Source organism: Chaetodon trifascialis, chromosome 22, assembly GCF_039877785.1.
Source record: "Chaetodon trifascialis isolate fChaTrf1 chromosome 22, fChaTrf1.hap1, whole genome shotgun sequence".
In the NCBI taxonomy this organism is placed as follows: domain Eukaryota; kingdom Metazoa; phylum Chordata; class Actinopteri; order Chaetodontiformes; family Chaetodontidae; genus Chaetodon; species Chaetodon trifascialis.
The window spans coordinates 10810910-10838901 of NC_092077.1; the positions used below are offsets into that span (position 1 = coordinate 10810910).

The 27992-nt window shown below is 41.7% G+C and overlaps 4 protein-coding genes across 5 annotated transcripts; 2 read left to right on the top strand and 2 right to left on the bottom strand.

Annotated features, from left to right (window-relative positions):
- Window positions 1-843: 843 nt before the first annotated feature.
- Window positions 844-6602, bottom strand: pus7l (pseudouridine synthase 7 like). 2 transcript variants are annotated; one of them, XM_070992656.1, is made up of 10 exons: window positions 6512-6602; window positions 5366-6200; window positions 4598-4757; window positions 4224-4443; window positions 3516-3614; window positions 3281-3362; window positions 2805-2970; window positions 2313-2430; window positions 1580-1633; window positions 844-1490 (listed from the first exon to the last, which is right to left on the bottom strand). In XM_070992656.1, exons 2-10 carry the CDS (start codon window positions 6153-6155, stop codon window positions 1107-1109), a joined length of 2073 nt encoding a protein of 690 aa, XP_070848757.1. In that variant the 5' UTR covers window positions 6156-6200; window positions 6512-6602; the 3' UTR covers window positions 844-1106. The 2 variants fall into 2 exon arrangements, with proteins under 2 accessions (XP_070848757.1, XP_070848756.1); XM_070992655.1 differs by having other exon boundaries at window positions 6365-6598.
- A 4367-nt stretch (window positions 6603-10969) lies between these two features.
- Window positions 10970-16290, top strand: LOC139350558 (tetraspanin-8-like). Its single transcript, XM_070992032.1, has 9 exons — window positions 10970-11169; window positions 12165-12227; window positions 12620-12736; window positions 12872-12946; window positions 13777-13872; window positions 14123-14215; window positions 14470-14541; window positions 15077-15160; window positions 15614-16290. The coding sequence occupies exons 1-9, from the start codon at window positions 11110-11112 to the stop codon at window positions 15746-15748; spliced, it is 795 nt and encodes a 264-aa protein (XP_070848133.1). The 5' UTR covers window positions 10970-11109; the 3' UTR covers window positions 15749-16290.
- A 1087-nt stretch (window positions 16291-17377) lies between these two features.
- On the bottom strand, window positions 17378-23097 carry LOC139350405 (tetraspanin-8-like). Its single transcript, XM_070991759.1, has 9 exons — window positions 22892-23097; window positions 22218-22283; window positions 21636-21749; window positions 21438-21512; window positions 21236-21334; window positions 19743-19829; window positions 19423-19482; window positions 19148-19231; window positions 17378-19013 (listed from the first exon to the last, which is right to left on the bottom strand). The coding sequence occupies exons 1-9, from the start codon at window positions 22970-22972 to the stop codon at window positions 18909-18911; spliced, it is 771 nt and encodes a 256-aa protein (XP_070847860.1). The 5' UTR covers window positions 22973-23097; the 3' UTR covers window positions 17378-18908.
- Window positions 23098-24175: 1078 nt separating this feature from the next.
- On the top strand, window positions 24176-27951 carry LOC139350407 (ras-related protein Rab-19-like). Its single transcript, XM_070991762.1, has 4 exons — window positions 24176-24560; window positions 26627-26810; window positions 27122-27225; window positions 27317-27951. The coding sequence occupies exons 1-4, from the start codon at window positions 24366-24368 to the stop codon at window positions 27503-27505; spliced, it is 672 nt and encodes a 223-aa protein (XP_070847863.1). The 5' UTR covers window positions 24176-24365; the 3' UTR covers window positions 27506-27951.
- The last annotated feature ends 41 nt before the right edge of the window (window positions 27952-27992 follow it).

Below are 27992 nucleotides of genomic sequence, written 5' to 3' on the forward strand. Positions count from 1 at the left end.
TCGAATGGTGCCCCTCAGCAGCATAATTACACCAGGGTTTTTATGCTTCATTATACTTTATATTGGCTCTGAAATGCCTCTCCTGCTAGTGTACAGCTTTTTAAAAAAAAAAAATTTAAATTATAGTGGATCATATGAGCTTGCATGATGGATTTAGTCTCAGATTAGGAGCGATACACTCAGAAACATCATTAGCGTGTTCATCATGTGGTGCAGGTGCTGTTTTCTCTCAGATAAGGAACTCAATATCACGCCAACACAGCTGAGGGTAATTTGGTGGACACTTAGGAAATTAAACGTTCTCACTTTTCCAAAACAGTTCAACTAAATTCACACATCTAGGCTTAATGTGACTGTCAAAGTATGAGGTCTCCATCTAGTGGTGATCAGTGCTCAGTACAATAACAAAAATAAGCATCTGTATCCTTCACTAATTTTTAGTTTGTAGTGTGTTGGAAATGTAAAAAATGTACTGAAAAGAGACCCAGTGTACACTCAGCTGACAGTTTATTAGGTACATGTAACTTTATACTTCTACTCCACTTCATTCAGAGGCAAATCTTGTACTTTTTACTTGCAAAACTAGGCAAAACTACTGATTTTTGAGCTTATTATATTATATCCAGTTGTGAGAACTTGCAGATTAATCCAAATTTGAAGGGGATGCAATTGTTTGGTAGATTTTGTTCCAGGTCACAAAGTTTTTAAATCAATTTTTCTATATTGTTTTTTTTGCCCATTTTTAAATTGTTAGTCATTGTTATTGGTTTCTTTTTCTCAAAGAATCTGAGTGTTGCAGCCAGGAACAACTGAAATAAAGTACATTTAAAATAGACTAAGAATGTGGTTGGATGGAATCTTTAGCATTTTTATTCATGGCACAAAACACAAATACTGTTTCCACAGTTTTACATTTAGATTTGTTCACATTTGTTTTCTCAGTTGCACATTTGTATACAGTCTTATGATCATCACTTCAACAACAAACCAAAAGGGTACTGATAATGTATCACAATGATGGGTTACAAAAATCTTTTTTTTTTTTTTTTCCACTAAAAACAAGAAAAGGTATGTAGAAATACAACAGGGACAATGTCCTCTGACCTCTAGGGGTCACACTTCATGATCTCTCTGAGGCAGATAGTTGCGTAGCAGGAGGAATCCAGGTCGAAGTTCAAGGTGAGAGCGGGGGAGTCCTGCTTCCCCTCTCCTGCTGTGCCGTTCAGCCGCCCGTCACTTCTTCTGCTGCTGTTTGCTGTCACCTCTCCTCCTCCTCCTCCTGCCTCCCCACAAGCTGCTCTCTTCAGCTGGTAGCGCATGTTGCGTGGAAACGCCAGCAGGGGGCGGTAGCAGCCGGGCAGGTTCAGCTTAAGGCTGGTGACTCTGAAGCGACACTCCTCCAGTCCGTCTCTGGCCAGTCTCTCCTGGAACCAAGTCCCCATGGCGTTTTCCGGATACTTCACGGTGTTTCCCGGCATAGGCAGCAATACCTGACAGGATGTTACAAACCGAGTAGCAACAAGTGAGAGGAGGGGAAATAATAGCATTCAAGGTAAAAGTATTCCCCTAGACTACATACTTGTCCCAGTGTGTACACTCCCTCCTGCTCCTCTTGGTCCGTCACCACATGGATCTGAAAAAGCAAAGAGGGAAAGGTGACTAGGACACTAAGATATGCTCTGTGACTCCAATGGAAAATCTATTTAAGTCTCACATATTTAAATCAGTCTGGTCATAATGTCTGGTGAAAAAAATCCCTGAGTTAGGTGTGAAAATATTCCGTTTGTCCACGCCGTTTCTCCCTGCTGCTTCTCTGATGTTCACCCTCAGTTTTGCTGTGGCTCAATATTGGACGGATTTCAAAAATTGTTGACCCCATGAGTCACTTGGACGCAAAACATGGGAAAACTGTGTCCATAAACAAAGATAATATTTGACTGGAATTTCTCCTGTTTGTCTGGTACACTGTAATCTTCCAGGACACGGAGACTCTGCCTCACACATGCTGATGCTCACACTATCACCACCTCCACCCACACCCACCTCCGCTCTCCTTTGGAGTATAAGGATTTTGCGTTCTCAAGCACAAGGGCAGTGCTGATTAGGGTTCAAATGGAATGAGATTTCATTGTGTCTCAGAGAAAATCCCATTTTTGTGGTATGACACAATTATCATTATTATTATTATTATTACTACTACTGCCATACAGCAGAATTTAATACTGCAGATGAGCAAATGTACAGGGTATGTTACATCGTGAAATAAATGTCTGAGGAAATGTCTTCTTCCTTCAGTTTCTCCTCTGTCTTACCTGAGGCAAGCTGGTTTCTCCAGTGTCCTCCAGTTTTTCCTGCGTCCACACCAGGTCTCCTCGCCTGGCACGGTGACCCAGAGTCGTCAGCCTGTGTGCCACTGCCTCGTTCCACACTCTGACAACCAGCAGCAAACAGATCAGCACAATTATTAATATCAGACAAGGCAGTTGGAACTGATTATGGCTCATTATGCAACATTTTATATGCTATATAATAGCATATAAAATCTTAAAAGTCTTTGAGGATTCTGGAATTAACTTCAGAACAACAGTAAGTGCGGTAACTGAAACTGAATGCTGTGGAAATTAAACAATGTTATCTCATTTTTCAACAGTCTCTGCCATAGTGCAGATGAGAAATGTCCTTATCTCCAAGCTGCTGCAACAGAGCTGCTCAGTCACCAACGGTAAAAAGCTACAGTATGTTTGAACTGGGCAGGAATCCCATCATAAAGTGGATTTGATCTTGTTATTTTCCTCACAGCTGACCTGCTACAGTAGGCGTGTGGGTAGAAGACTCTCATGCTGTGGGGCAGGCTGAGCCAGGCTTGGGCACAACCATCCGGACCTGTACCGTAGCGGTTCAGGGCTCGGAGCATCAGGCGCTCCCTGGCCTTTGACAACGGCATCAGCGCCAAAGATTCCTTCGCGTTATCTGGGACAGAGAGCAAGGAAAGAGCGATAAAGAAAAAAGGATGTACATTAAGGGAATTTACAACCTTTTAACACCCCACAAATCAGTTTAAAATTACTAATTTTACACTACTAATTACTTGTTGGGTTTTCTAGGAAGTACAATGAAGTAACTGAAAGAACTGGGTAGTTGCTGTTATATTGGCAATAAGGGCCACTTTCACTTCCAGAAAACTGTGTCGAAATGTTCTTGAGAAGTGACTTTCACATCATCTTTGACCATTTCCAGGAAGAACGAAACTAAAGCGAGCCAGCGTTGACCTCGCTCTCACCTGTTTGGAGGAAGTGTCTCTTGGCGTGGCTCTGAGGATCATCGCCTTCCTCCGGAGTGAAGAACAGACGCACGGCGCCCACCTGACCCACACACAGCAGCATACGTCACGACACACACCGACAACACAGTGCAGTCTTTGAGGACCCCGTTGCTGCTCGGCCTCATTTCACAGTCACAGCATGAAGGGTGGTACCATCGGGTTCATGTGCGTAATAACTGTCTGCAACACTTACCATGTCTGCTTTGATTAAAGCCAGCCCTACACAGTCCGACTGAACGCTCTGCCCGCTCCCAAACCTCTGTGGACCATAGTAGTTGACAAAACCTCTGGCCTGCAAAGAGCAAAGATTATTTCTATCACCCGCATGTGTCCAGAACTAGTGAACAGCGGGATACAAAAACAACAGGCATCCATTACTCAAGCACAGGGCTGTTCATGACCCATGTTTTTCTGACTGTCAATAAATTCAATAAAAAGCAGTTTGTTCTGCCTTGTTTTTTTGCACAAAGTCTACGGGTTCCCACTGAAATCTACAGCATTTCCAAACATAATTTCTATTTTTAGCTGCATATTAATCAACATTTGGAGCTCTAGTGAATATTTACAGCTGCAGCATTCAAAGTAAACAACAGTGACCCCGTTCATCATTATGAAGGAGCATGTGACTCAAGTGCAATGGTGGCTCATTGATGTGTTTTTAATAGCTTTTAGATAAAAATGGAGCTCTGTGGCACAGAGGAGTAAACCATATCAGGATCCGGCAACACAGGAAACACTTAGTTTGTAAATGTTCTTTTATTAAATGAGAAAATATCATTTGGATAATTTCCGGTGGCTCACATGTAAAAATTATACTTGTGTGTTTCTATATTGGGACACAATTCATTCAAAGAGTGCACTGTTGTAAGCATATATTGTGCTGAGAAATACAAAAAATTACCTCGACATTCTCCACCGCTTCCTTTACCAATGTTTCCAGGCGAGTGTGTGTGTCTGCACCAGAGGAGTGTGTGTCACTGGCCCCGTGCGGCCTCAGGTCGCGGACCACCAGGTCGAAGTGGTTCCCCTGCAGTCGCCCGAGTCTGAGGGGCTCACCGACGGCGTGGATCTGAGACAGACTCATCCCTCTCTTCTCGAACTCTGCTGTTTTCTCTTTCAACCTAGTGAGAAATTAGAATAAATGAGCGTTTGGAACAGAAACAAGGCCTTATTTCCAACTGGTTTCAGGCATTCATTGGGGCTTCAAAATGAACGACAGTGAAGAGCATCTTAGGATTGGTGCAACTTTTCATGTAGAATGAAATGCAGAACTACCGTAGAGGTGAGACCTTCTTGACCACCATGGACTGGTAGGTGATGGCTCTCTTATCCTTGATGCCAGCATAGGTGAAATCTGATGGCAGGACCCCGAGAATTGCTGCCATGTAGCTGATGGCCTCTAGAGTCTCCAGGTTCTCCTTACACAGGATGAAGGCTGAAAGAGAGGACACACACACACACACACACACACACACACACACACACACACACACACACACACACACAAAACACATGTAACGCAGCTGTTTTGTGCTTATGGGAAATCTGATTAGAAATCTAAAACACTTTCTTTCCTTATGACCGTCATGATTTGCTAGATATATCTAGTAACTGGTGTGTGACTTGGATAATGTATGCTGAGTCATCTCATGAGTCATCTGACTGAGTAAAATAACAGAAAATGTATTGTCCGACATGTATTTTTTTCATACTTGTCCAAGGGTTTACTGCAGTTTTTTTTTTTTGTTTTTTTTTTAAATAGACTTGGCACAGAGTTCAACATCCAAACAAACGTGCAGATACAAACGTGGGGAAAAGCACAGACTTTTCAATTCCAACAATCTTTTTAGTGGTGGCAGCTTCTTAATTGTGACTATTTGCCTGCTTTCTTTATGTTATGTGACAGTAATTTGAATATTTTGGTTGGACAAAATGGGCAATTTGAAGATGTCGCCTTGAGCTCTGGGAGCATTTTCCTTTTCTTCCAAACATTTGAAGCATTAATTGAGAAAACACTGTGTTTTCAACAACTGTACACCTCACCTGTGTAAACGTCTTCCTCCTTGCGCTCCTCTGTGGTTCTTTTCTTGGGCCTCCCCTGCTCTCTCAGCCTAACTGAGATTGCTGTCGTCCCCTGGTCACTGAAGCTTTTGGTCTCCACCAGTTTGCCGAACCTTCGGCTCAGGAAGTGGTGGACCGCCGTCCTGTGTTCCTTGTTGTCGTCAGGTCCAAACGTGTAGGACGAGCCTCGCACTTTGGCGTCTATGAACCTGAAGAAGTCCTCTGCTTCATCCTCTGTGACCAGCTGGGAGAGCTCTCTGTAATCTGGGTCTTCCCTCACCCTGATCTCAGGCTGAATAGTGACAGTCATGAGGAAGGGGAAGCGGTGTCTGACGGCCCGGTGGACGTTGGCTCGGTGGTGTTTGTCGGTGAAGCATCCCAGAGAGAGCTCCTGCTTGGTTGGCTTTTCATCTTTGAGAGTCAACACAAACTGCTCAAGCTCTTCGCTGACTGACTGGCCTAAAATCACACTTAGATCAAATGTGCCTGGACTGGGTGTGGTGACGTCTTCCCCACAATCAGCTGAATCATCAGTGTCCTGTGAGACTGAGAAATGACTATTCTCCTTAAATTCTACGCTGGTCTCACTGTTTTGATGTGAGGAGGCACAGGCTGGTGTTTGACTGGCTGCTGCTGTGTTAACACGCTGCCCGGTCACATCAATCTCAGTCACCACAAAGTCTTTGATGAAGTGTTTGATACGTCCAAGAAAACCTTCATGCTTCGATATGAAGCATGCAGGGACATTCGCAGCATCGCTGTCCTGCTTCATGGTCACTTCATCCAAACACTGCAGAGTTTTCACTTATTCCTGTTGCTGAAAAGGACAGAAACACAATGATAGAGGCATCCAAGAGTTGGGGCACACCTTCAAAAGCAACACCAGGAGGATTAGAAAGGTGGCATGGGCTTTAATTCTGCGTAAGTATAGGTTATGCATGCGTCTCTATACAGTAACATCCTTATTTACATTCATCCTACCTCGACTTTGTTATAGCAGGTACAGCTCTGGCACCAAAGAAAGAAAAGCACGCTCCTGTCGTTAAATGGGAGTTTGAATTTATCATGAAGGGATAATAAAATCTTCACTGTTTTTGTTTTTCTTTTTTACTCATTTACTGAACGCACCTGCACGCGGTGTGTGGACAAGAAGCCGTAGATGTAAACACAACAACGCTGAAACAAATCAGTCGTCTTCCGCATCATGTGACCGTCACGTGACTTTTCTTAAAGGGACCGGCAACAGTGTGAACAAACATGCTCTTATAAACTGTGGTTGTGCGTTTGGAGCTGCGCCAGTAGTGTGGTGCGATGCAGATGTAATGTTTGCGCCTTATTTTACCGCTGTACTTGCTCCAGTTCTCTCAAGAATGTGCTGCTGATGCAGTTCTCGCGAGAATGTGTCAATAGGGGCGAGCCACGTGAAAGTTAATATTAATTATTAACAATACTTTAAATAGCGCAGTAAATGCTAATGACATTACATTAATGCAGTAGTGGTAGTAATAATTCTAATAATGATAATTGTGTGTGTGCATGTATCATGCTGTAATGTATGTCTGATATATGTATGTCTATACAGTATATGTATAGACATACACACACACACACAAACACACACACATATATATATATACATACAATGAATCAAGTGTTCGAAATTCAGATTTTTGTTCTTTTGTTCTTTTGATTCTTGACTTTGGAAACAGCAGTCGAGGAAATAATCTCACCACTAAATCCCTTTAGATGCTGTTCTTGAGCTTTCAATCATATCACATAATCTTAGGGTTGTCAAAAAAAAAAAAAAAAAACTATAATCCGATGTGGCAAGACATTTGCTGATGATGATCATGTAATGTGATTGAATCTACTAAATGGGCCTTGTGGTGAGACTTCTGGCAATGACAATGCTTTTGTCCATACACTGTGATCTTAGGACTAAATGCTTTGTCATTTTTTTCATTCACTCTGGACATTTATTATGAACAACATATGCATTGTGTTGTCCACTGCTCAGTGGTAATGACAATTATATTATATAAACTGAATGGCTTTGCACACAGGAGGCAGTTACCATAAAACATATGACCAACAAACAAATCCCAATCATATGACATTGTAATATGACTGTTATTAGATACGGTACATGCCTTGAGAAATGAAGACTGGAGAAACTTCATGCAAACTTGATGCCAGTGGGGGTGGTTTACTGGCGCTTGGCGATACACTGATATTTTCTGCACACTCCAGCTGATTCCCCACACTTTGTGGTCACACACCACTAACAGTGAAACTTTTGTTTCACAGCTTTCATTCTCTGGAAATAACTCAAGCAATTCCCGGAAAGAGTTCAAGCTGCACTGCAGAGTGATGTGACATTGTGTCGACTCTGTGCCTTATTGTCTTGACTACATGTAAGCACATTTAAAAAAGAAACTGGAGCCAGGAAACGACACACACACTCTCCCTGCGCTGTTGTGTGTGCACAAAAAAACTCATCTGCACTTCTTGGCATTTTGTTTGACAAGCCTTTCCTCGCCAGATAAAGGGAGTGAAAAGGATAGTAAATAGGATTCTTTATGACATAAATGATGCCTCTGAAGTCTATCTCTTAGGTAGATATCTGAGGCCTATCTCTATAACAATGTTTGCTTTCTGTAAGGGAGATTTTGGTGATCACAGACTCCCCAAATGAGTTTCTTGTCTGAGGAGTTTTAAGCAACATACAAGGAATGCAGTGTAACTTCCTCCAAGATAAACACCTATCCACTGTGCTATTGCTCAGCTCCCAGGACTACCAAAGAAGGCAATAGGTCATCGGCAACATGTACAAAAAACAAGAGCCAGAGTTGTGACTGGACTGAAAAAGAATGAGTGCATATTTATCCAAACTGAAGGTCCCTTTGCTGACTTTGCTTTGTTAAAATCTCGGCTTCTCTTCAAGGTTGCACATCCAGATTAGTTACATAACATCCTGCAGACCTTGGAGCAACAAAGTGCAAGATGATCACTTTTTATAGTGACAAGTTTCTAATGCTGGCGCTGCTGCTTTCAGCTGCTTTGGACCAAGGCCCTGACAGAGTCTCCACGGGAGTCAGGGAGGAAGTACATCTGCAGAGAATTTTAAGGAAAAGATTATTCCTGCTTCACAGATTGAGGTCCTGAAAGTGTCATGAGTGTATTTCTGTGGAAACCTTCATCTGACCAGCAGTAACAGCAGTGCTAATGTGTCCCACAGGACCCAAAGTATTCATAAACAATGGGACAGACTGCTTTTCCCCTTTAATCTACAAGCTCAAAATATTCGGTATGAAACTTTGTACAGACACATCTCATAAACATAGGAAAATGTCAAAAGTTTGACTCTTATTGTCTGTATTGCCAAGAGTTCGATGACATGATTGATACCAACCTTAGGTCTTTGCTATATTAGCTTAGCTTAAAGACTGCAAATTGAGGGAAACAGTTAGCCTACCTCCGTTTAAATGTAGAAAAGTCCAATTCCCAGTATTTCTGTTACACAGTGATTTACATGTTATGCCTAGTTTACAACCCCTTACTCTTGGATTAACCAATGAACACCAAGAGGTGAATACAGACTTGAGAATATGAAATTATGATTTCAGGAAAATGCTATCTGAAACAAGCAAAAGTATTTTACTGTATGAGGCCTTTTCTTCAGATTTTACACTGATGGGATAACAGAACATCCGCTCAAGTTAGCGCTGTAGATTGATTTTTGCTGCATTTTAATTTTGCATTTCCACAAAGCCCTCCAGAGTCGCAGAAGATGTTATTCAGCTGTTTTGACTTCCCATGATCAGGAAAGTCAGAAGCTTCCTGTGTAAAACAGGTGAAATGGTGAACAACTCACACTGTCTTTCTGTAATGACTGGCCAGCTGTGCAGGGGAGGGTGTGAATTTCCCTCTTGGGTTTTTCATTTGTTTTTATTTGAATTTTTTTGAACAACTATAAATGCTTTTGATTTCAATTGTGGTCGGACGAAACTTCATTTGAACCTCGTCTTTTCAAGCCCATCCTTTATACCTGGTTAGCATTAGCATTGAGCTCAAAGCGTCACTGTGCCTACGAATAGGCTCACAGCCCCCAGCATGGCTTCAGACTCTTCGTCTGATTTACCAAAGTCAGTAAAATTGAAGTTAATAAGTTTCTATGTAAGACTGAAATAAATTTATTAAGGCTCATGAGCAGCGGACAACTCTTTCCTGACAGTCAACAACATGATGCTGTAGATTCATCTTTATCGTGCTTTGCTCTAATATTCCTATAAAGCTTTCCCACATTGCTCCATGAGAATCCACTTGTGCAACATTCACCTCTAAACAACAGAACTGGTCCAACAACTTTACCTCTGAAGGATTTTTGGCCCTTTGCATGCTTTCCGCCCACCAACATCCTCTGCGTCACAGAACGCCTCTGTGCTTTCATGTCTTACAGATGTGTGAGTGCGGGCCAACAAACACATGTGTGCGCCAACGATTTTGTCAATGTGTGCCAGTGACTGAAACACTTGGAAGAACGGGACACTAAGAAAGCTGTTTGTGCATGTGTGTTCTGATGTTTCTATGCTTTACCAGGAAATGCTCCACTCTGCTTTAACAATGGAACACGTTTTGGGAGGAACTCCAGGCACCAATAACGCTGCAGCAATGTGCATCTGCAGATAGATAGATAGATAGATAGATAGATAGATAGATAGATAGATAGATAGATAGATAGATAGATAGATAGATAGATAGATAGATAGATAGATAGATAGATAGATAGATGGTGTGAGTGTGTTCCGATGTTTGGGGCTTTGAACAGAGGTCATGTGATGCAGCCTCTCACTAGTTCCTCTGTTTGTCCCAAAACAGCAGCAGACAAAAAGTGCTTTATGGCGGACTGAAATGAAGGCATGTTCAGTCAGTCACACAAATAGAAAAATAAGAATCTGATGCCCCTCGACTCCATTCCAGAGCTTTTGAATTCGGGAAAATGAAAACGCTTGTGTCCAAACAAAACACACAAACATCCCATTTGAGAGCATTTATGGCATCTGTGCACATGGGCTCACTTTGTGGCGCTCCAGGACACCGTGTCTGACAGATTGGTCATCAACACGCCTCAAGCTCTGCCTGCAGCCAGCTCGAAACAACTGTGTTTTTGCTAAAAAAAAAAACATAATTACCATAAAGCTGAATCAAACATTAGCTGATGTTTTGTTTTTTTTTTCTTTTTTAAATTCTGTATCCTTTTTATGTTTTTTGGGTTTATGTATTTAGTTATTTATTTTGGTCTTTCTATGTCTCTCTTTCACTCTTTGCTGGCTTATCACACCGACTCAGCCATGATGCTTGACCACACAATTTAGTCCATTTGCCATATGGACCTTTGCAGAAGTCAGATCACCCAATGCACATTTAAGCATCATCTTGACAATCAATGCATCTCCATAAGAAGCTTTGGACAAAGGCCTGAGGTGTAAACACACTGAGCAGCTGATTCCACACACACCAGCCCCTCTATCCAGATGGGGAGGGCTTTCATCAGTACAACATGAGGACTTCCTCCCTCTCTCCGCCCAGTTAAAAACGCGAAGGTGCTCCGAGCGTCTAGAAGTGAGGCTCTTTATTCAAACCAAGGCCATCTCATGTGGATTTGTCCCAAAGCAAAAACTTGAAGTGCTTTCAATCTACTCACCTCGAGTTCAAGCCGAGCAGAAATGGGAAAGGTGAACGTCTGTTTGAAGCGGGCTTTCATTGTCGTGACCGGTTTGATCGCGGTAAGTGATTTTCTTCTGCTGCTGCTGCTGCTGCTGCTGCTCCACACAGGCAAACTTTAAGAGTTTGCAAGTGCAGGCGTTGAGATTATTCCTCATATTCGCTTCAAAAATAAGTAAATAAATAAGCCAGCTGTTGCATCAGATGTTTAAATCTACAAGTGGAAGAGTTCAATAGAAATGTGTCCCTTTATCATAATTGTTGCTGCTGTCACTGAAGCTAAAATCTGATGGAAAGAAGAGAGGAATTATTACGTATTTTAAGAAAATGTAACTGGTAGATTTGGCAATCAAAATCTGATGGGATAAACATTTTGGGGAGGAAGTGATCTGAACCCGCAGTGGATGACAGGAAAGTGGGCTTGATGATGATTTAAAAAACAGATCTCTGCAGGATGTGATGGTCATAAATAAAGCTGCAGCAGTAAATAAGATCATATGGTGTTACAGGAGTTTACACAATACTAAGAGACACCAGTGAATCAATTACACCTTATTGTAATGTTGTAATTCATTACTGATGAATCTACATATTATTTTCTAGATTAACTGATCTATTGTTTGGTCTATAAAATTTCAGAAAATAGCGAAAAATTCTCCCCAAGCCATTAACATCAAAATGACTGTTTTGTTTGAATATCAGTGAAAAAGAAAAAGATATTCAGGTAATGACCTTGGGATTTTTGCCATTTTTTTCTCTTGCATGTCCCTCCAGTTATTTCATGACTGTCACCTTCGTTCTGCAGGGCTGATAGTTGCCTCCATGTTGTTTATAGATTCATAATTTGACTGTCTTTGCGTGCTGTGGGAGCAGCACGCTTTCAGAGTTCGGTGGAAGATGTCACTTTGGCTGTGGAAGCAATTTTCTGACCTTTTTTTTTGGACTTTGCAGTGTATTGTTTATTGAAAAATAATCTACAGATGTACGAATAATAAAAATAAGTGTTAACTGCAGACCTGAAAGTAGTGAATAATGAAGGGCGTTGCTGCTGTTGCAGATCCTGAGTGCCCTGCTGTTGGCATTGACTCTGTTAAGCCATGGCCACTTGGACGAAGCAGAGGTAACATGCATTTACAGCAAGAAAAAGGCATGCAAGGATCTATCTATCCATCTATCTCCAATATGAGTGTATAGATTCTTCTGTAATGGCATATATGAAGCTTTATTCTTCTTCTTCTCAACAACACCACAAAACACACCCTCCATATTGAAAAAAGAAATGGGAAAGTCCAACTTAAGGCAAACTTTGATCATAGGTTTGTCTAATAGACTATTCCAGTTTACCAGATAGAGGAAGTGAAGGTAAAAACAAGTCGTTGCAATTTGTGGAGAAACTGCATTGACTTCAGTATAAACTGCAGGAACCAAACCCAACAATTTGGACATTGACCTCAGGATTTTTCCCTGTTCACGGAGCCTGCTGACCTGCTTTTCTGTCTGTTTTCTCTGCAGATGGAGCAAATGAATGCAGGCCTACATGTCATGTATGCTCTTTCCATAGTAACTCTGCTCTTGACCATCTTAGGTGTGTATGGTGCCTGCAAAGAGAAGCAGTGGCCGCTGATAGTGGTGGGTCAAGAAAAAACACATTTATATTGTTATAAGTAGTAGTATTACCTGTAGTTATAGCAATAAACAACTATCAGAAACTCTTTTTCCCAGACTCTGATTGCTCATGCCTGTATGTTTTTGTGTGTGTCTCAGTTTACAGTTGGAATTATCCTGGGCAGTCTGTTCATGATTGCATGTGTAATTCGAATACTGGTCGTGCAACCAAAGGTATTACACAGTTTACTTTGAGATGTGTTGACATTTCTTCTTCATGCAGTAAAAATATTCACATACAGGGGATCATATAAACCATGTAAGGTAACAGGCTGCATCAAAACTGCATTCCTGATGAAACTAATACACAAACACTGCCAGGAAAACGCTACCAGACAGGAGCAAAAATCAGTTAACAGTTGGCTCAATGCCACACCTCTTACTGTTCCTGCTGTCACGCCTGCCAAGCTTTCCATTGTCGCATGACACATCGCCTTCCTTTCCAACGGTGGAAGATTCATGCCTTGAAATTCCTTGTTATATCTGAAACAACAAGTAAGAAGAAGTAAACAAGGGAGGGGACAACATGGATTTTAGCAAATGCTTTTTAATGTTTCTAACTGATTTTTTTTTAAAGGAAAAATCTATTAAATGGTCTGTTCCCCCATAGATATAACAGTAGGCTACTATAGTAGGTAGAAGGCTAGTTAGCTGCACATGCTAATGTGCAGCTCATAGCCAGTAAACATACAGGATTATGTAGATGTTGAGTATTGCTGTACCAGTAAGGTTGCTAAACTCTGATTAGATAATTGCTGTTAGGGGGCAGGGATTAGCAACCGGTCAATTAAAATCACAACATAAGTTGAAAGAGTGCTCCTAAATGCGACCATGTTCCATGTTTTGATTGCAATTATTGTAAAACTACTTTTAAAATGTTTGCAACTTCAGTTATCAAAAGCATTACTGCTGGCCGTTTTTGGTTTGACCCAATGCATTTTGTGAAGTAACATTCTCAGATTGCTCGTTATCTAATTTTTATATGACATTTCTTTGTTTTGCAGCTGGTTAAAGAAATGAAGAGTTATTACCTGGACATGCTGCCTCTGTCTAATTCTAGTGAGAGTTTTTTAGACGTCCTCGTGTATGTGCAGTCAGAAGTAAGTAACCAAGTGTGAGTTCATGTTGTGGTTCAAGCATATCTGTGAGCACAGTCTCATTGCATTGCAGCCACCGGGCACAAACGCACTGTAGTGTGACCAACAAATGTTTCAGCAGCACAAACACACAGCAGCTCAGAAAACACGCTGAATTAATAATGAGCAGGAACAATGGGGAGGTGGGTTTGTTGGCCAGTATTTTGTATCTGTATCCTAATTTTCGCCCTCGTCTTTCCCTCTACTTCCTCAGTTGCAGTGCTGTGGAGTGGATCAGGGCTACCTGGATTGGGGCTTCAACATCTCATTGTCCTGCCTGTGCACTGAAGAGTCCACTAATCCATGTGTGAGTGTGAAAGCAACTCAATTTCTGTCGGACCCGCTCCCCCTGTAGATACAGATAGCTCATTCTAAGGTAACAAAACCACAGTGATTCTTATTTTCAGGTGATTATACAATAATGAAAACATCCTTATGAATATATGAATATTCCATTTCTGCCATATTCAGCCCATAGATGCCCCTTAATCTTAGACACTGGCCCTTTAAATGTTGTTCTCTTCATGTTCTTTGAATGTAATTCATATCTGTGTGTTGCAGGTGGCAGCTCCTAGAAACAGCAGTCTGTTTCAGTTCATGGTCAGTGACCAGCCCGTCATGATTTATAAAGAGGTAATAAAAACATTATAGCTAAAATGTTCATTTGATTTTCGTGTAAAATGATGCCACAGTGAAAACTGCTTTCATCATTCATACAATCTTATGCATCATTGCAACTGCAGCATTATCTGTTTTGCTTAGACTCAATCACATTAGAGCAGTGTTTCTCAATTCCGGTCCTCGGGCCCCACTGCCCTGCATGTTTTAGATGTTTCCCTCCTCCACCACACCTGATTCAAATGATCAGCTCATCATCAAGCTCCGCAGTGGCCTGATAATGAGACGCTCATTTGAATCAGGTGTGTTGGAGCAGGAAACATCTAAAACATGCAGGGCAGGGGGGCCGAGGACCAGAATTGAGAGATACTGCATTAGAGAGGATGCTACCAGATCCAGTGAGGCCCTGTTCTGCAATATATACTTTCAACTCCTCATCACAGCTTTTACATGTTTACCAGTTGTTACCAGCACATCCAATGAGGACTGGAACATCAAACATGACAGTGAAGATGCTGTCGACACTGATTGATCCACTCTTCTGTTTCAGCCATGCCTTCCATATTTGATTCAGGATGAAGTAATTAGCGTGAAGGTGGCACTGGGCATAACATTGGGGGTCATACTACTCTGGGTATGTACTGTCCATCTATATGTGTCATGAACTATAAATAGATAAATAGGACTATTTTTCCATCCTGGAAGGAATACCTGCAGAAAGTACACTAGGAGTATTCAGCTTCTTCAATATTCATGTAATATTTTTATCTACAGTGAATAAACATCAGTGACTGAGCAGTCATAAAGCACAGTGCTGGATGTCTACAAAGGAAACTAAATTGATTATAATGTTCAATGTTACAAACAACATCAATGATTGCTCCGTAGATTAGTTCCACCTGTGTTTCTCCTTCTGTGAACTGTCTCCATGTCTTCAGTGAAGGAAATCAGTCACTGCATTTCTTCTCTGCCTCCCTCTGTTTTGAAAAGAGCTGTAATTTTAGAAAGAGACAAAGCGTTGGCACCGGATGAAACAATAAAAGATGAACAGGAATTAAGAGATGACTCTGATTCACTCTCTTTTTAGGTACTGGCTGCAGCGCTGGGTGTTGTCATCTTGTGTCGGATGAGTCAGAAGGACGATACCCCTGCGGTGGTCTACAGTCCAGAGGCAAAAGCAGGCAACTACACCGTTCTCACAGACGCTGCAGAGTACACCTGATTTCTTTGTTTTGATTTCGGGCTGCTTCTTGCAGTGGTGGAGGTCATCATGCCAGCATATTTAGCGAAGTTGCAAAGAACATTGGTACAAGGATGCACAGTGTTTTTAAAGAAGATTCACGAGCTGCATAATAAGTCCAGCTACAGAATAATGGAAAATCAGGAAATTGATCAATTGCATGAGATTTGCATCACCTGCATTTAGTTCTACTGCCTTCACTGGGCAACAGATAGTTCAAATAAGAAGCAAAGTGGATACAGTTGAACTCTCTAATGGTATTTTGATTCCAGAATTGAATTGTTATCCAGCACATGTGATCCAAGACGTCAGTGAAAGAAGAAAATGTGGTTTTCAAAAGCATTACTGAAGATATGACTGCAGAAATATTTACTTTATGGATGTATTAGAGTTTGAATAAGAATGTATTTTGTGGTTTTGTAGCTTTCTGAAAATGTATGTATCATATTCTGCCAAACTTTATGTAAACTTTGTTTTTTTTATTAAAGCAGCTCCTGGAGTGTTTGTGTAGTTTTATGTTAAAACATTCTCTAAAAGGATTTCATTTCTTCATATTGATGCATGCAGAGTGTTTCCAGGATCAGGTGCTGCTGTTCATGCAGCTAAAGAAGCAAATCCAACTTCATATTAATCCTGTCGCCTTCAGCCTCCAGGCACTCCCTTATGCCCCGCATAAACCAGTGTTTCTCAATTCTGGTCCTCGGGCCCCCCTGCCCTGCATGTTTTAGATGTTTCCTGCTTCAACACACCTGATTCAAATGAGCGGCTCGTTATGAGGCCACTGCAGAGCTTGATGATGAGCCGATCATTTGAATCAGGTGTGTTAGAGGAGGGAAACATCTAAAACATGCAGGGCAGGGGGGCCCGAGGACTGGAATTGAGAAACACTGGCATAAACGAAGGAGAAAGTTCAGGCACTTATCCTCGTCCCTCCTCCTCCCAATCAGGTGCTTACTGTGTGACCTTACTGATATTATCACACAAAATTCAACAGCTGCAATCTTTATATACTGATTTTTGTTAAGTTCATCATATAAAATGAGCAGTGATGAAGGAAGTAGCAGTACTTCAGGGTAAAAAGGTCTTCCTACAGAAAGGACATTGTAAAAGTGTTAAGTGAAATTAGCTAAATGTACCATCACAACTGTAAAGTACTTGCAAGTACTGTACTTAAGTATAATTTTAAGGTACTTCACTTTAGTATTTCCATTTTAATTTACATTTTACATTCAAAAATGCCTGAGACCACTTACAAAAACAAACATTTTGGCTTGTTGGTTGGGCCCAGTGTCATGTTTCAGATGCCTGTGACTTATTAAAAGTTCAGTAAAGAGACATGTTTCATTTAAATAACTGTTCCAAGACCAAGGATCAAAGAAAAAAAAAAAAATTTAATTAAATTTGGGCAGCAGAACTTTGTTTTTTCTCCTCTCCCATGAATCTTCTCACAGCCCCCAGGTTTATTTTGGAGGGTCCTGACCCTTTATTGGGAATCACTGGATTAAACTGCAAAACTGCTAAAGCAGCATAAAAGAAATCTAAAATTGTACTTACTAAAATCTAAAGTTTTCCAGCTCTGAGAAACTATTTCAAAATCAAAACTAAGACATCAAAGGAACAAGAATCACATTTTTTATTTCTGCTATTTACAAAATATTACATAAATTCATTCCATAAATTAAAAAAAAACTGTGTATGACAGAAATAAATATACCGTACTTTGCAAGAACATACTGTATATCAGGCATTAATGGTTAAAGTGCACAGGTAGACATTGGATCTGCTGTTTCAGATGAAATTCATTTGACAGTACATTACTCAAGGAGACGTCTCAACCGCAGGCAGCTCATGCAGCAAGTCATATTCGAAGTGATGTGGCATAAAGGCTTCTTTGGTGGGACTTGCACCACGTGGGACATCACTGTCTCTGCAGGAACACTGATGACACATTTTCCTGCAAGAGCCTCTCACAGCCTGTCTGCAGCGGCCTTTCCAAAATACATCCAAACCTTGAAATTACATTTTGGAAGCAGGATTATTGAGGATTTTACTGCATGTCTACTGAATGTGCAACCAAACAGAGTCCCCTCTCCCTCTAGTGGACATGATCAAGTATCATTTACTCACTACATGTGCTTAAAGAGAAACTGAATGGAGAGATGAGGTTTCAAATACACAATGTGCTTATTCACAAGGCATCAAGACATTCTGGAGTCACAATGAGAGCTGCGGCTCATTCCTTTGTCTAACCTGATTATTTACCCAAGTAAATGACATTGCTCCACTATAAATAAACGATTATATTTCAATCAAAGCACTTTGTAAACACTGTTTAAGAAAGGTGCTACATAAGGGTTATTAATATTATTATTTGCTCAAAGATTATTGGTTGCTCTAATGCTGAAAATACAATGAGCGAGCCTTAAGACAAGTACGAATATTTAAATATATGTGTTTAAAAGGAGTTGGTCCAGTCGACAAAGTGTTAAATTAAAGCCATTAATTGATGAGCTTGCAGTGACGCTGTTTGCTTTCACCGGTGAGAAAATTTTAGCGTCAGCTGTTCACATTTTGTATGACGACGGCCGTGCAGATTTTGTGGAAGATGAGGACTGCGCTCATCTAAAAAACTAAATAAATAAATAAAAAATCTTTTCCCGTGCAGGCAGAATGTAGCCTCAGCCCCTAACAAAGCAAATAAAAAAACACAAATACGAAAAGTGTGTGCAGGTATGAAGGAAACGGTACGAAAGAATATCATTGGACAACACTTCCAGTGAATAACAAAACACCAGGATAGGCTGCAGCGACTCAAAGAAAACAAATGATCGGAAAAGTAACATATTTTTAGAGATATGACAAAAGCGTGTGAAAACGTGACGATTATTAAATATGAATTACTTTGATTAAATTGCAGTGTTTTTACAGCATTAAGGTAAAAAACAAAAGACTTTGAAATTGATCTATGCATGTAGATTACTTCCAATATCATTTCCATGCATTAACACGTCTTAATAGAAAATAAGAATGTCAACATATGTTGCTATAGCGCAAAATAGCCAGATTATGGTATACAGCATAATGTGTTTACATGTGCAAAACAAGGTACTCTTGTTTGGGTGTATCAAAATGTACTCGGTGACTAAAAGGCACCAGGGACGTATCTGTTGGACTGGAGAAGAGCCATGAACTCCTGTTTCCTCTTTATCTGGCCCATCAGCTTGATGCTCATGACGAGTAAAACCACCTGGGGAGGGAAGCACAAGAGAGATATGAGTGACAGCTGGGATCTTCTGCTGACCTGGCATCAGATCTGATCCAAATTAAGAGCTGTGTTAGTTCCCATCAAACATATAATTGTGTAAAAGAAGAAGAACATACCCAAAACACGCCACTTCCAAACTGTATACCCATCGCCAATGAGAACGCAAGCTTCAGTTCAGACACATAAATTGGTAGGCAAGGCTGTGAAAAAACAGGTATATCTTAAAAGTGGTGGCAAAAGAGGTGCGAATGTGAATGAGGAAATAACTGATCTGAGTATAGTTCATCACATCAACAGCCAAAAGTGCTGAGAACCACTACTGTAATTCAAATTTAGAGAGAAACCACTTACAGGACCAGTTAGCCAGGGAAATAACTTAAAGATCTTTTACCTCTCGATAAACATACTGGTTCTTTGGGGCTCCGAGTGTGGCGCTGCCCCGTAGTCGAATCTGGTGAGGAGTACAAAATCCCATTAGAAAAAATGACAATTTAATATTTAAGGGGAAAAATCTGTTTCTGTTACATCCTGGGTCTTATTCACATAGTTTTCTCCATACTCCTATCAGTCATGATACCATTTCACCTAATTTCTCCATCGAATTGTGTCTCCCTCATGTGTCTTACTGGACTCAAAGACACTGTGTGGCTACAGAAACTGTACAGTCATCTTTAGTGCTTATATCCTGCTTACAGACAGGGAAGTACTCACGCATTTTCCTGGATATTGACAGTTACAGGAAGCAGGGATGGAAGAGCCCCAGTCTTTGTAGCCTTCAATAAGACCACAGCACTCGAACTGGAGGTGACAAACACAGACGTAAAAAGTAAATGCAAAACAAATCAACCAGATCAAAATACAATACACTTTATAATACACAACCAGCACATATTATGTCTGCATCCCTGACTGATGCATCCGTTACATGTTGCAGAATCCACATGAATTTCATCAGTTTCGTCCTCTTTGTGACCTTAAATACTGGAAATGGTTTTAAGCGTATTGGCTTGATTTGAATGGGGAATGATACCTCTTTAAGATAAGACACACCCTGCTTGCCTGGCCGCACCCTGAACACTACATATACTGCAGGTGTGGCTTCAATCAGGTTTGATCACCTCCTGAGTGCTGTGTGTGATTTGTGTGTCTGTGTTGGAGGTGACAGTGTACTGGAAACTCCACCAAATGTGTGTGTTTGGTTAAACTGGCTAGCCTGTCTTCTTTGGGCAGCCTTCTTAGATCTCCTTTTACTTTATTTGTCAAAGAAAAAGCCCCCAAAGTAGCTAACAGCAGATGTTAGTGGCTGATAAACTACAAAGCTTCCTGCTGGCTGTATTGCTTAGCTTAACTCATGCCAGCTGAAACAGGGAGATTCTTGTGTGGTTTTTGTGGTTCTGATACTATTAAGGGTGTGTTGTTCACAGTCTTGTATCTATTTTTAGATTCAGTCTGACTTGCACCTTCTGGGGATATCATTTCAGTCAATGTCCATTGTGAATACACGTCCACAAATACGCTCACAGAATAAAAGACGATCCTGAAACCCCAGAACCTGTCTGAGAATAATCACATTTTCAGGTTTTCTTCAGTATCAAAGTGATCCAGTGGTAGTAGTCTGTGCATCCACGGATGAACTGCAAACAGGGACTGCTAACAGCTCATTCGGTATGCTTTTAATTGTGCCAATTTGCCAACATTTGAACAAATGGGCTAAAAAAAAAAACAGGGTTCAAGATGTAGACCACAGCTAATTAGCTGACTCCATGGCACCATTTCACTTCCTACATACACCAAAGCATTATGGGAACTTTAAAGCATGCTTAGCTCCCAAATTTAAGTGAGACAAAGAATAATAAGAGTGACCAAATCCATTAATATTTACTTTTTCCATATTAAACTAAGAGAAGATATCTTCACTGAGGGAAGCAGTGCGTTGAAATTAGAGCTGAATTGAGTCATTTTCCAAATGCCAGACCATTATGAAATGTCTTTCTTCAGGGAATGCCACAACAGGGCTAACATTAATTGAGATATGAGCTTTTATAGAAGAGGAAGATGACACACACCATCTAATTGTCCGGCAGACAAAAATACCCTTGAAAGTCATTTTACTTTCATTTCCACTGCACTTTGCAGAAAGGGGGATGCATTGTCTGGATTGCGCTTTATAAAACTGGTTGGGGAAAAAAAAAAAATCTGCTTACTTCTTGTTGAATACTATACAGCAGCGTCCTGTTGGCTTTGCTGGTTCCAGTCAGCGGCATCATGGACAGCAACTTGGCCTCCTCACGGACCACACGTTTCTGAGGAGGGACGAATCACATTCACTGTATTTTAATCAAAGCTGCTTTTTAACAGCTGGAGGTTATGTCGCACTACAGTATTAAATGAAATATAGTACTATACCTCATAGACATCTTGGTAACTTAGCGCTGTTCTGACAATTATTGTTTGACTGGCTGCTGCCATCCCAGTTGCATACTGCACACACACACATAAATCAGCAATAGTAGGTGAAAGAGGAATTGCATTTTTGAACACACACAGAGTCCGACATGAACATAAATACACAAGCACACAACACTTAATAAAGCAGGTTTTTACCAGAATCAAACACCACCTCTTCCCTTTACAGGCTCCAAACACACCCAGCACTGAGAGCAGCAGGCAGCCGATCTCCATGATGTACATTATCACGACAGAAACACTGGACACCAGCTGAGGATTAAAAACACATTGGTGTTAAAGGGTACACTGACTGGTGATTATTGCTTATACAGCAAAAATAAGAATCTGTTGTCATCTGAGATGTTCACTTATACCTAAATTAATATTGGCATCAGGGATGTTTTTCCAAGATAACATGGCTACAAAAGAGGGCAACGGTCAGGGTCAGAACGGCACCCTCGGCGCCTGTAGATAATTCACTGTCTTGCCCAAGGACACTTCAACTGGCAGACGCTTGCCAACACGAGAGCTTGAAGTCAGGTGTTCCAGAGAGAAGACAATATAAAATGCTGTAGTGTGTTCAGACAGTATTGATGGAAGACCAAGTAGACCCATGAATTAATAATCGCCCTTGGATATCGGCTCTTTTCCTGACATGACGGGAGCTATTTCTGCCTCCAACAAATATTACCTGCTTTGGAAATTATTTTCATCCACTCAGAAGAACATCAGTCTTACCTTGCCAGTTTGTATGAGGTCTCTATGCCAAGCTACTGTCATCGTCAACATGAAGAAGCACAGCGCCTTTGGAGAGAGGAGCAGAAGACTCTGTTAACTTCCCAATTTACTGTCAGTCAAGAATACATGTACCAGTCTGTAAATATAGCTGTAAGCATCACCTCAAATGGTTTTTATATTTGTGCTGCCTTTAGGTGTCACCTCACGGAGGAGCAGTATGGTTCATTTAAGGGCTGATGAATGGCAGTAGGCAACACTGCGTTTGACTCTAAACTCACACACTGTAAACAGTAGCATTATAAGATGCTCTCTCAGGACAGATGTCGGTGTGTGGAGGATGGAGGAGGATGTTTATCCTCCGCAGATGCAAATTCTAACTACCTCATGGCGTGTTTTTGGCTCTTATTTTCTTTCTCTCATCTCTTTCTTTCTGTATAACCCGAAAACATGTTAGTATAAAATGCACTGCAGATGTTGCCACATTGCACATCCTTTTGATGGACGGGATCCGCTGCATGTTTGCAGACACGCAGAGCGAATCTTGTTTAGGTTTATTCCAGACTTGATGATTTGGGTCAAAATAACAGCAGCAAAGCAAAAATATCTAATCAAAGAAATAGCCTAGAACAGGCCTCTTGACTTAAGTGCATTCAAAAGCAGAGGATTTTACCTACCATATGCACAGCATTAGCAAAGATAAACGGCCTTTTCAGGCTCGTTTTGTCCGCCACCACGACCACTGCGCTCCGCTGCATGCTGCTGCTTCTCCCCCGACCTTTAAAACGCCCTTTCACAAAAATGAAAATATTAAGGCTACAGAGCTATGATTTTAACAGTGAGGGCATCTATCCACCCGCACAGGACGTCACTGTGACGTACTGGATGAGGATGCTCTGTGCCGCTTTCAAGTGCAGTCGGAAACTTTGGGATGCGGAGGATTAGCGCGCAGGAATGAGGCTCAGCCACGGTCGAAGGAATGGCTGTGTGCATTATGAGCAGGGACAGTTAGGAGTACAAGAATACTCAAATATCTGCACGCGCAAAATGTTGATCAGAATTAAAAAATGTCATTATTTATATATTCTTATTTTTCACATTATCTATTCGGTATATACTTATATATCGTTTGTCTTCCCAGTATAAAGTCATAAATGCTTCGATCAAAATTACACGTGTTTAGTCCGAAAATACTCTGTATCAGCTTGTTTCTCATCCTGCGTGAAACATTCAAGTCTAAATTGCTCTTTTTCTCGATCACAAATTTAGCGTCCATGAATTTTCGGGATGTTGACCAGAATTTAAAACAATGTTCTGTGAGATTGAACAGACTCTGTGAGAGTCTCTTGCAAAATGACTGCATTTCCCAGGATCCCACAGCAGCAATGGGGCTGGGCTGCTTTCCTAGAACAGGTAGGGCAGGTTTCTATTGTCTCCACAGGTGCTATGAAGAGAGAGAGGAAGGCAGGAGGCTATAAGTCAGCAAGAACAGGAAAAACTGATGACAGAAGGAAACAGAGATAAAGGCTGGTGGAGGAGGAATGCTGCCACGTGTGAAAGAACAGCAGGTGGATTAGACAGAAATCTGGATTACAGACGGGCATCTTTTTAAATTATACTCCAAGGAAGTTCCTCTTTTCTTTGACAGACCGCTGAGCAGGACCTGTGCAGGAGGACAAAAAGGATGGGACGTGCATTCATGCCGGCCTCTGCTGTGGGCCACGAAGTGGGTCAACACCCGAGAAGGAGCTGAAAGGAGCAGCAGACACTGAGACAGTTTTGTCCAACTGAAAGAGCACAAGAGGGGGGACAGACCGGCTGAACTGGCAGGAGACACCCGGTAGAGAGAATGCAGAATTCTGAAGAAACTCCCCTCAGTCTTTAGCCACCGCAAACAGGCAGAGTCCATTCTTCCACACTGTTGCTTGTGTGCACACAGATTTTACCTCAGGCGTTTCTCACCTTTGAACTGCAAACTTTTTCACATCCCTGAGCTGGTTTTCCCAGCTACATGTGGACTTACTTAACTAAATTTACCCTGTAAGATAACCCAGCATCTCTTGGTCTCAAAGTCCAAGCATTTTAGCATAAGGGGGGATCATTTCCTCCATTCTCACACGTCCACATCCTCAGAAAAACTGTGCCTCCACCATGCAGACCCCAGGACCTGAACATGATGACATTTTTGATTTCCTGTTTAAGATCATCCTGATCGGAGACTCTAACGTAGGGAAGACCTGCGTGGTTCAGAATTTCAAGTCAGGGATTTTCTCAGAGAAACAGCAGAACACCATCGGAGTGGATTTCAGTGTACGGACCCTGGATATCGAGGGGAAGAAAGTGAAGGTCAGCCCTGCGCGTGGTGTGTGTGAGCGTGTGTGCATTGTAGTGTCAAAAATAGTACAGCACATCAAACTCACATGCAGACCTTTCTGTGCAATAGATTGGAGTGGATTCAATTTTCAAAATACAGTAAATGTTGCAGCAAGTGAAGCCATGAACAGAGAAGATAAAAACAGCTTTAACAAGAGTTTCAGAATCCTTAGACTGAAAAATCTCTACTCCCAGCACGTGACTGTGGTCTAAAGCGGGTCACATCAAGTTAACGAGTTGTATCATTGGGAGTAATTGTTTTAAACTTCTGGGAAGTCTTAGAAATGATGTGATATTTAAGAAACAACTGGCCCCTACTGGTTTTTAAGCACACTTTGGCACTGGGTATCATTATGTTCTATGTACTATTAAAAAGATCTTAAATCTAACTCTGTGAACGCTGCAGAAACCCTGATTATGCTCCAGTAATGCCTTCAAAATACCTCGATCCTTATCATGGGTGTCAGAGAGTCAGCAGGCCCTGACAATGACAGGCTGCGCAGCATGCTTGCAGGCCTTTTGGGTGATATATTTAATGAAAACTATGACATAAAAAAGAAAATGGATCTCCAAGGAGCCACTGAGATGCGATGGACTTTTCTAGGTTTGGGGGTAAATGACACCACAGTGAAAGGTGTCCCTTGGTTACAGCGTCAGTTAGACTCAGTCCAAAACAAGTCAGACCAGCAGTTCACATGAAGGACCTGTCCTTCAGGTTCCTCTACTCTGCGCTGGCTTTTGTGCGGACAAAAATAAACCTGAAATGTCTTCTCTGCGGCGTCACCGAGCCAGAGAAGGAACTAAATGTTTTCAGGGAACAGTGATTGGTTCCGCATGCATCAGTGTGCTACCTGAGTACTTCTGGTGCCTTGCTGCATTGATGTATCAACATTTACCACCATCTTTGATGTGTTTATGCTTGCATCCATCTCATCAGATTTATCTGTCGATTTCATAGCCGGGGGGAGGTACACACACACACACACACACACACACACACACACACACACACACACACACACACACACACACCGGCTGTAATGTTCTGCTGACAAGCCAATTAGATGACTGCAAGCTAAAAATTCATGTCATCTCAACAAGCGTGTCAATAGCTAAATTTCATCTATCTAAGATTTGATGAATTTGCTGGCTGGTCCACACGCTTTTCCCTCTTCCTCTCCACGCTTCTCCCTCTTCCTCTCCATTCCAGAGTATCACTGACAGTGTTTACAGGCAGGATGTCAGCATTTGATAGCGCACAAGCATTATCCCATTCAATCCGTCTGTGTTTTTATGAATCAGTAAATCACATCATAAGGTCGCCATCAGGCTGTAGAGGTAACACAATAAACCGAATTGCCTGGCAATTGCAAAAGGGTTCGAATGAGTCCAGACAATGAGAGCTCCTGTCTTTTCCTCAGCCCCCAACTAAAGATTTCGGCCTGAGGCTGGGTGTGATTGAGCCACCTGATATTGAGCACCTGTCTTCAGCCAGTTCAGTCACTGCTTTCTTGCTTTTTTATGACTTCTGCATAAAGGGGACGACCTTAGGCAGGAAAACACCATCAGAATCTGTTTTTTATTCACAATATGACCAGCGTTCTATGTTTTTGCAGGCTTAGATTCAGAAATGTAAAGATAGGTGTATTTATTTCATTAATAACATGCAAAAAAGGTGCTTTGATTTAATTTTTAATCTTATCCAGACAGCAAAAGTAGACGTGGTTCAGACTATCAACACAAACAAATAGGCTGAGCTTGTGAGTCTGGATGGGTCGCTATGACAGCCGTTACCACGTCAGCAGGGTCTGACAGATGCTCAGGGAGTATTCTGCAGAGGGAGACCAGCGCCATTTCCCACGTGTGTGTGTGTGTGTGTGTGTGTGTGTGTGTGTGTGTGTGTGTGTGTGTGTGTGTGTGTGTGTGTGTGTGTGTGTGTGTGTGTGTGTGTGTGTGTGATGGGTATATACATCCTAGTGTATTTCATCCACGTAGCTCCTAAAGCTGATTCCTTGTTCTCGTCTATATGTGCGTAACAGATGCAGGTGTGGGACACAGCAGGTCAGGAGAGGTTTCGCACCATCACCCAGAGCTACTACCGCAGTGCTCACGGCGCCATTATCGCCTACGACATCACACGACGCCCCACCTTTGACTCAGTGACTCACTGGATCAAGGAGGTGGAGCTCTACGGGGCATCCAATGTCATGCTGGTTCTCATAGGTGAGTGAGGCTGTAACTGGTCACATGTGAGTGCATGAATACAGTGTGTGCATTTTAAGTGAAGGTGGACAAATTAACAGAAACACTTGAGAGTATAATGTTATTTAGAACAATAGGTTTAGGTTTACTGTTGGAATTCTTTAGGTTTGCAGTGCTGCTTTTGTGAATAGGTTTACATGATAAACTCTAAAATGTAAACTAGGCTCTTTGATAATAATATGGACATTTGGTGATAGAGACTCCTGCTGGGTATTTAAGGTCATCTCCTGGTGCTGTGTACATCTCTCAGCCCCCTGACTGTCTCCCTCTAGGTAACAAATGTGACCTGGAGCAGGAACGTCAGGTCCAGTTTGAGGAAGCCTGCAACCTGGCAAATGAGATGGGCATACTAGCTGCCCTAGAAACATCTGCGAAGGTAATGAGTCTACTCACACATGACAAGCACAGATCGGAAGTTCTGAAGTGTGTTGGCACTGTTATCTAAAGTTGTCCCTCTCTGCATCCAGGAGAGTCAGAATGTGGAAGAAGCCTTCATGATGATGGCCAGAGAGCTGCTGGCTCGCAACGGCCTTCATGTCCAGCAGGGGGACTCAGAGAGCAACAGCATACCTCGAGTTCTCCTCCGGTCCAACTCTCGGCCGGTTGATGACATCACAGGTGCCTACATGCCACCAGAGAAGAAGACATGCTGCTGATTAAAGTGTGGACAGGACAGGGGAGATGAGAGGATGCTGATGTTGGAAAGACTTGACGGTGGTTGAGGAAGAGGATGAAGGACACTTTTCATCATGAATGTTGGAGAAGAGGAATAGACGAGGCATGGATGTGGAATATGACTGGAAAGGCCTCAAGGACCATGAATCTTTGCATTGAGGAAGTTTAGGTGATCATTGGAAAGTATTGAAAAATCATTTCTGTCGACTTTTCTGTGGCTTACCTGACCTGAGAGAGTTCTTCAGATCAGTGTTGGGCACCAGTTTCACCAAGTCGATCTCATTTATATCAACTTTAATGTCCCTGAACTGGCTTTTCCCCTCCAACTGATGTCATGTTATTTGCACAAAATGCTATGGGACTGTTACTATTCCAGTCTTTTTTAAGTATATGCTTCCAAACATGATCAAAATCTGAATTTAAAAAGCAGTAATTCCACAAAATGTAAGCATTCCAAGCATTCTTGAC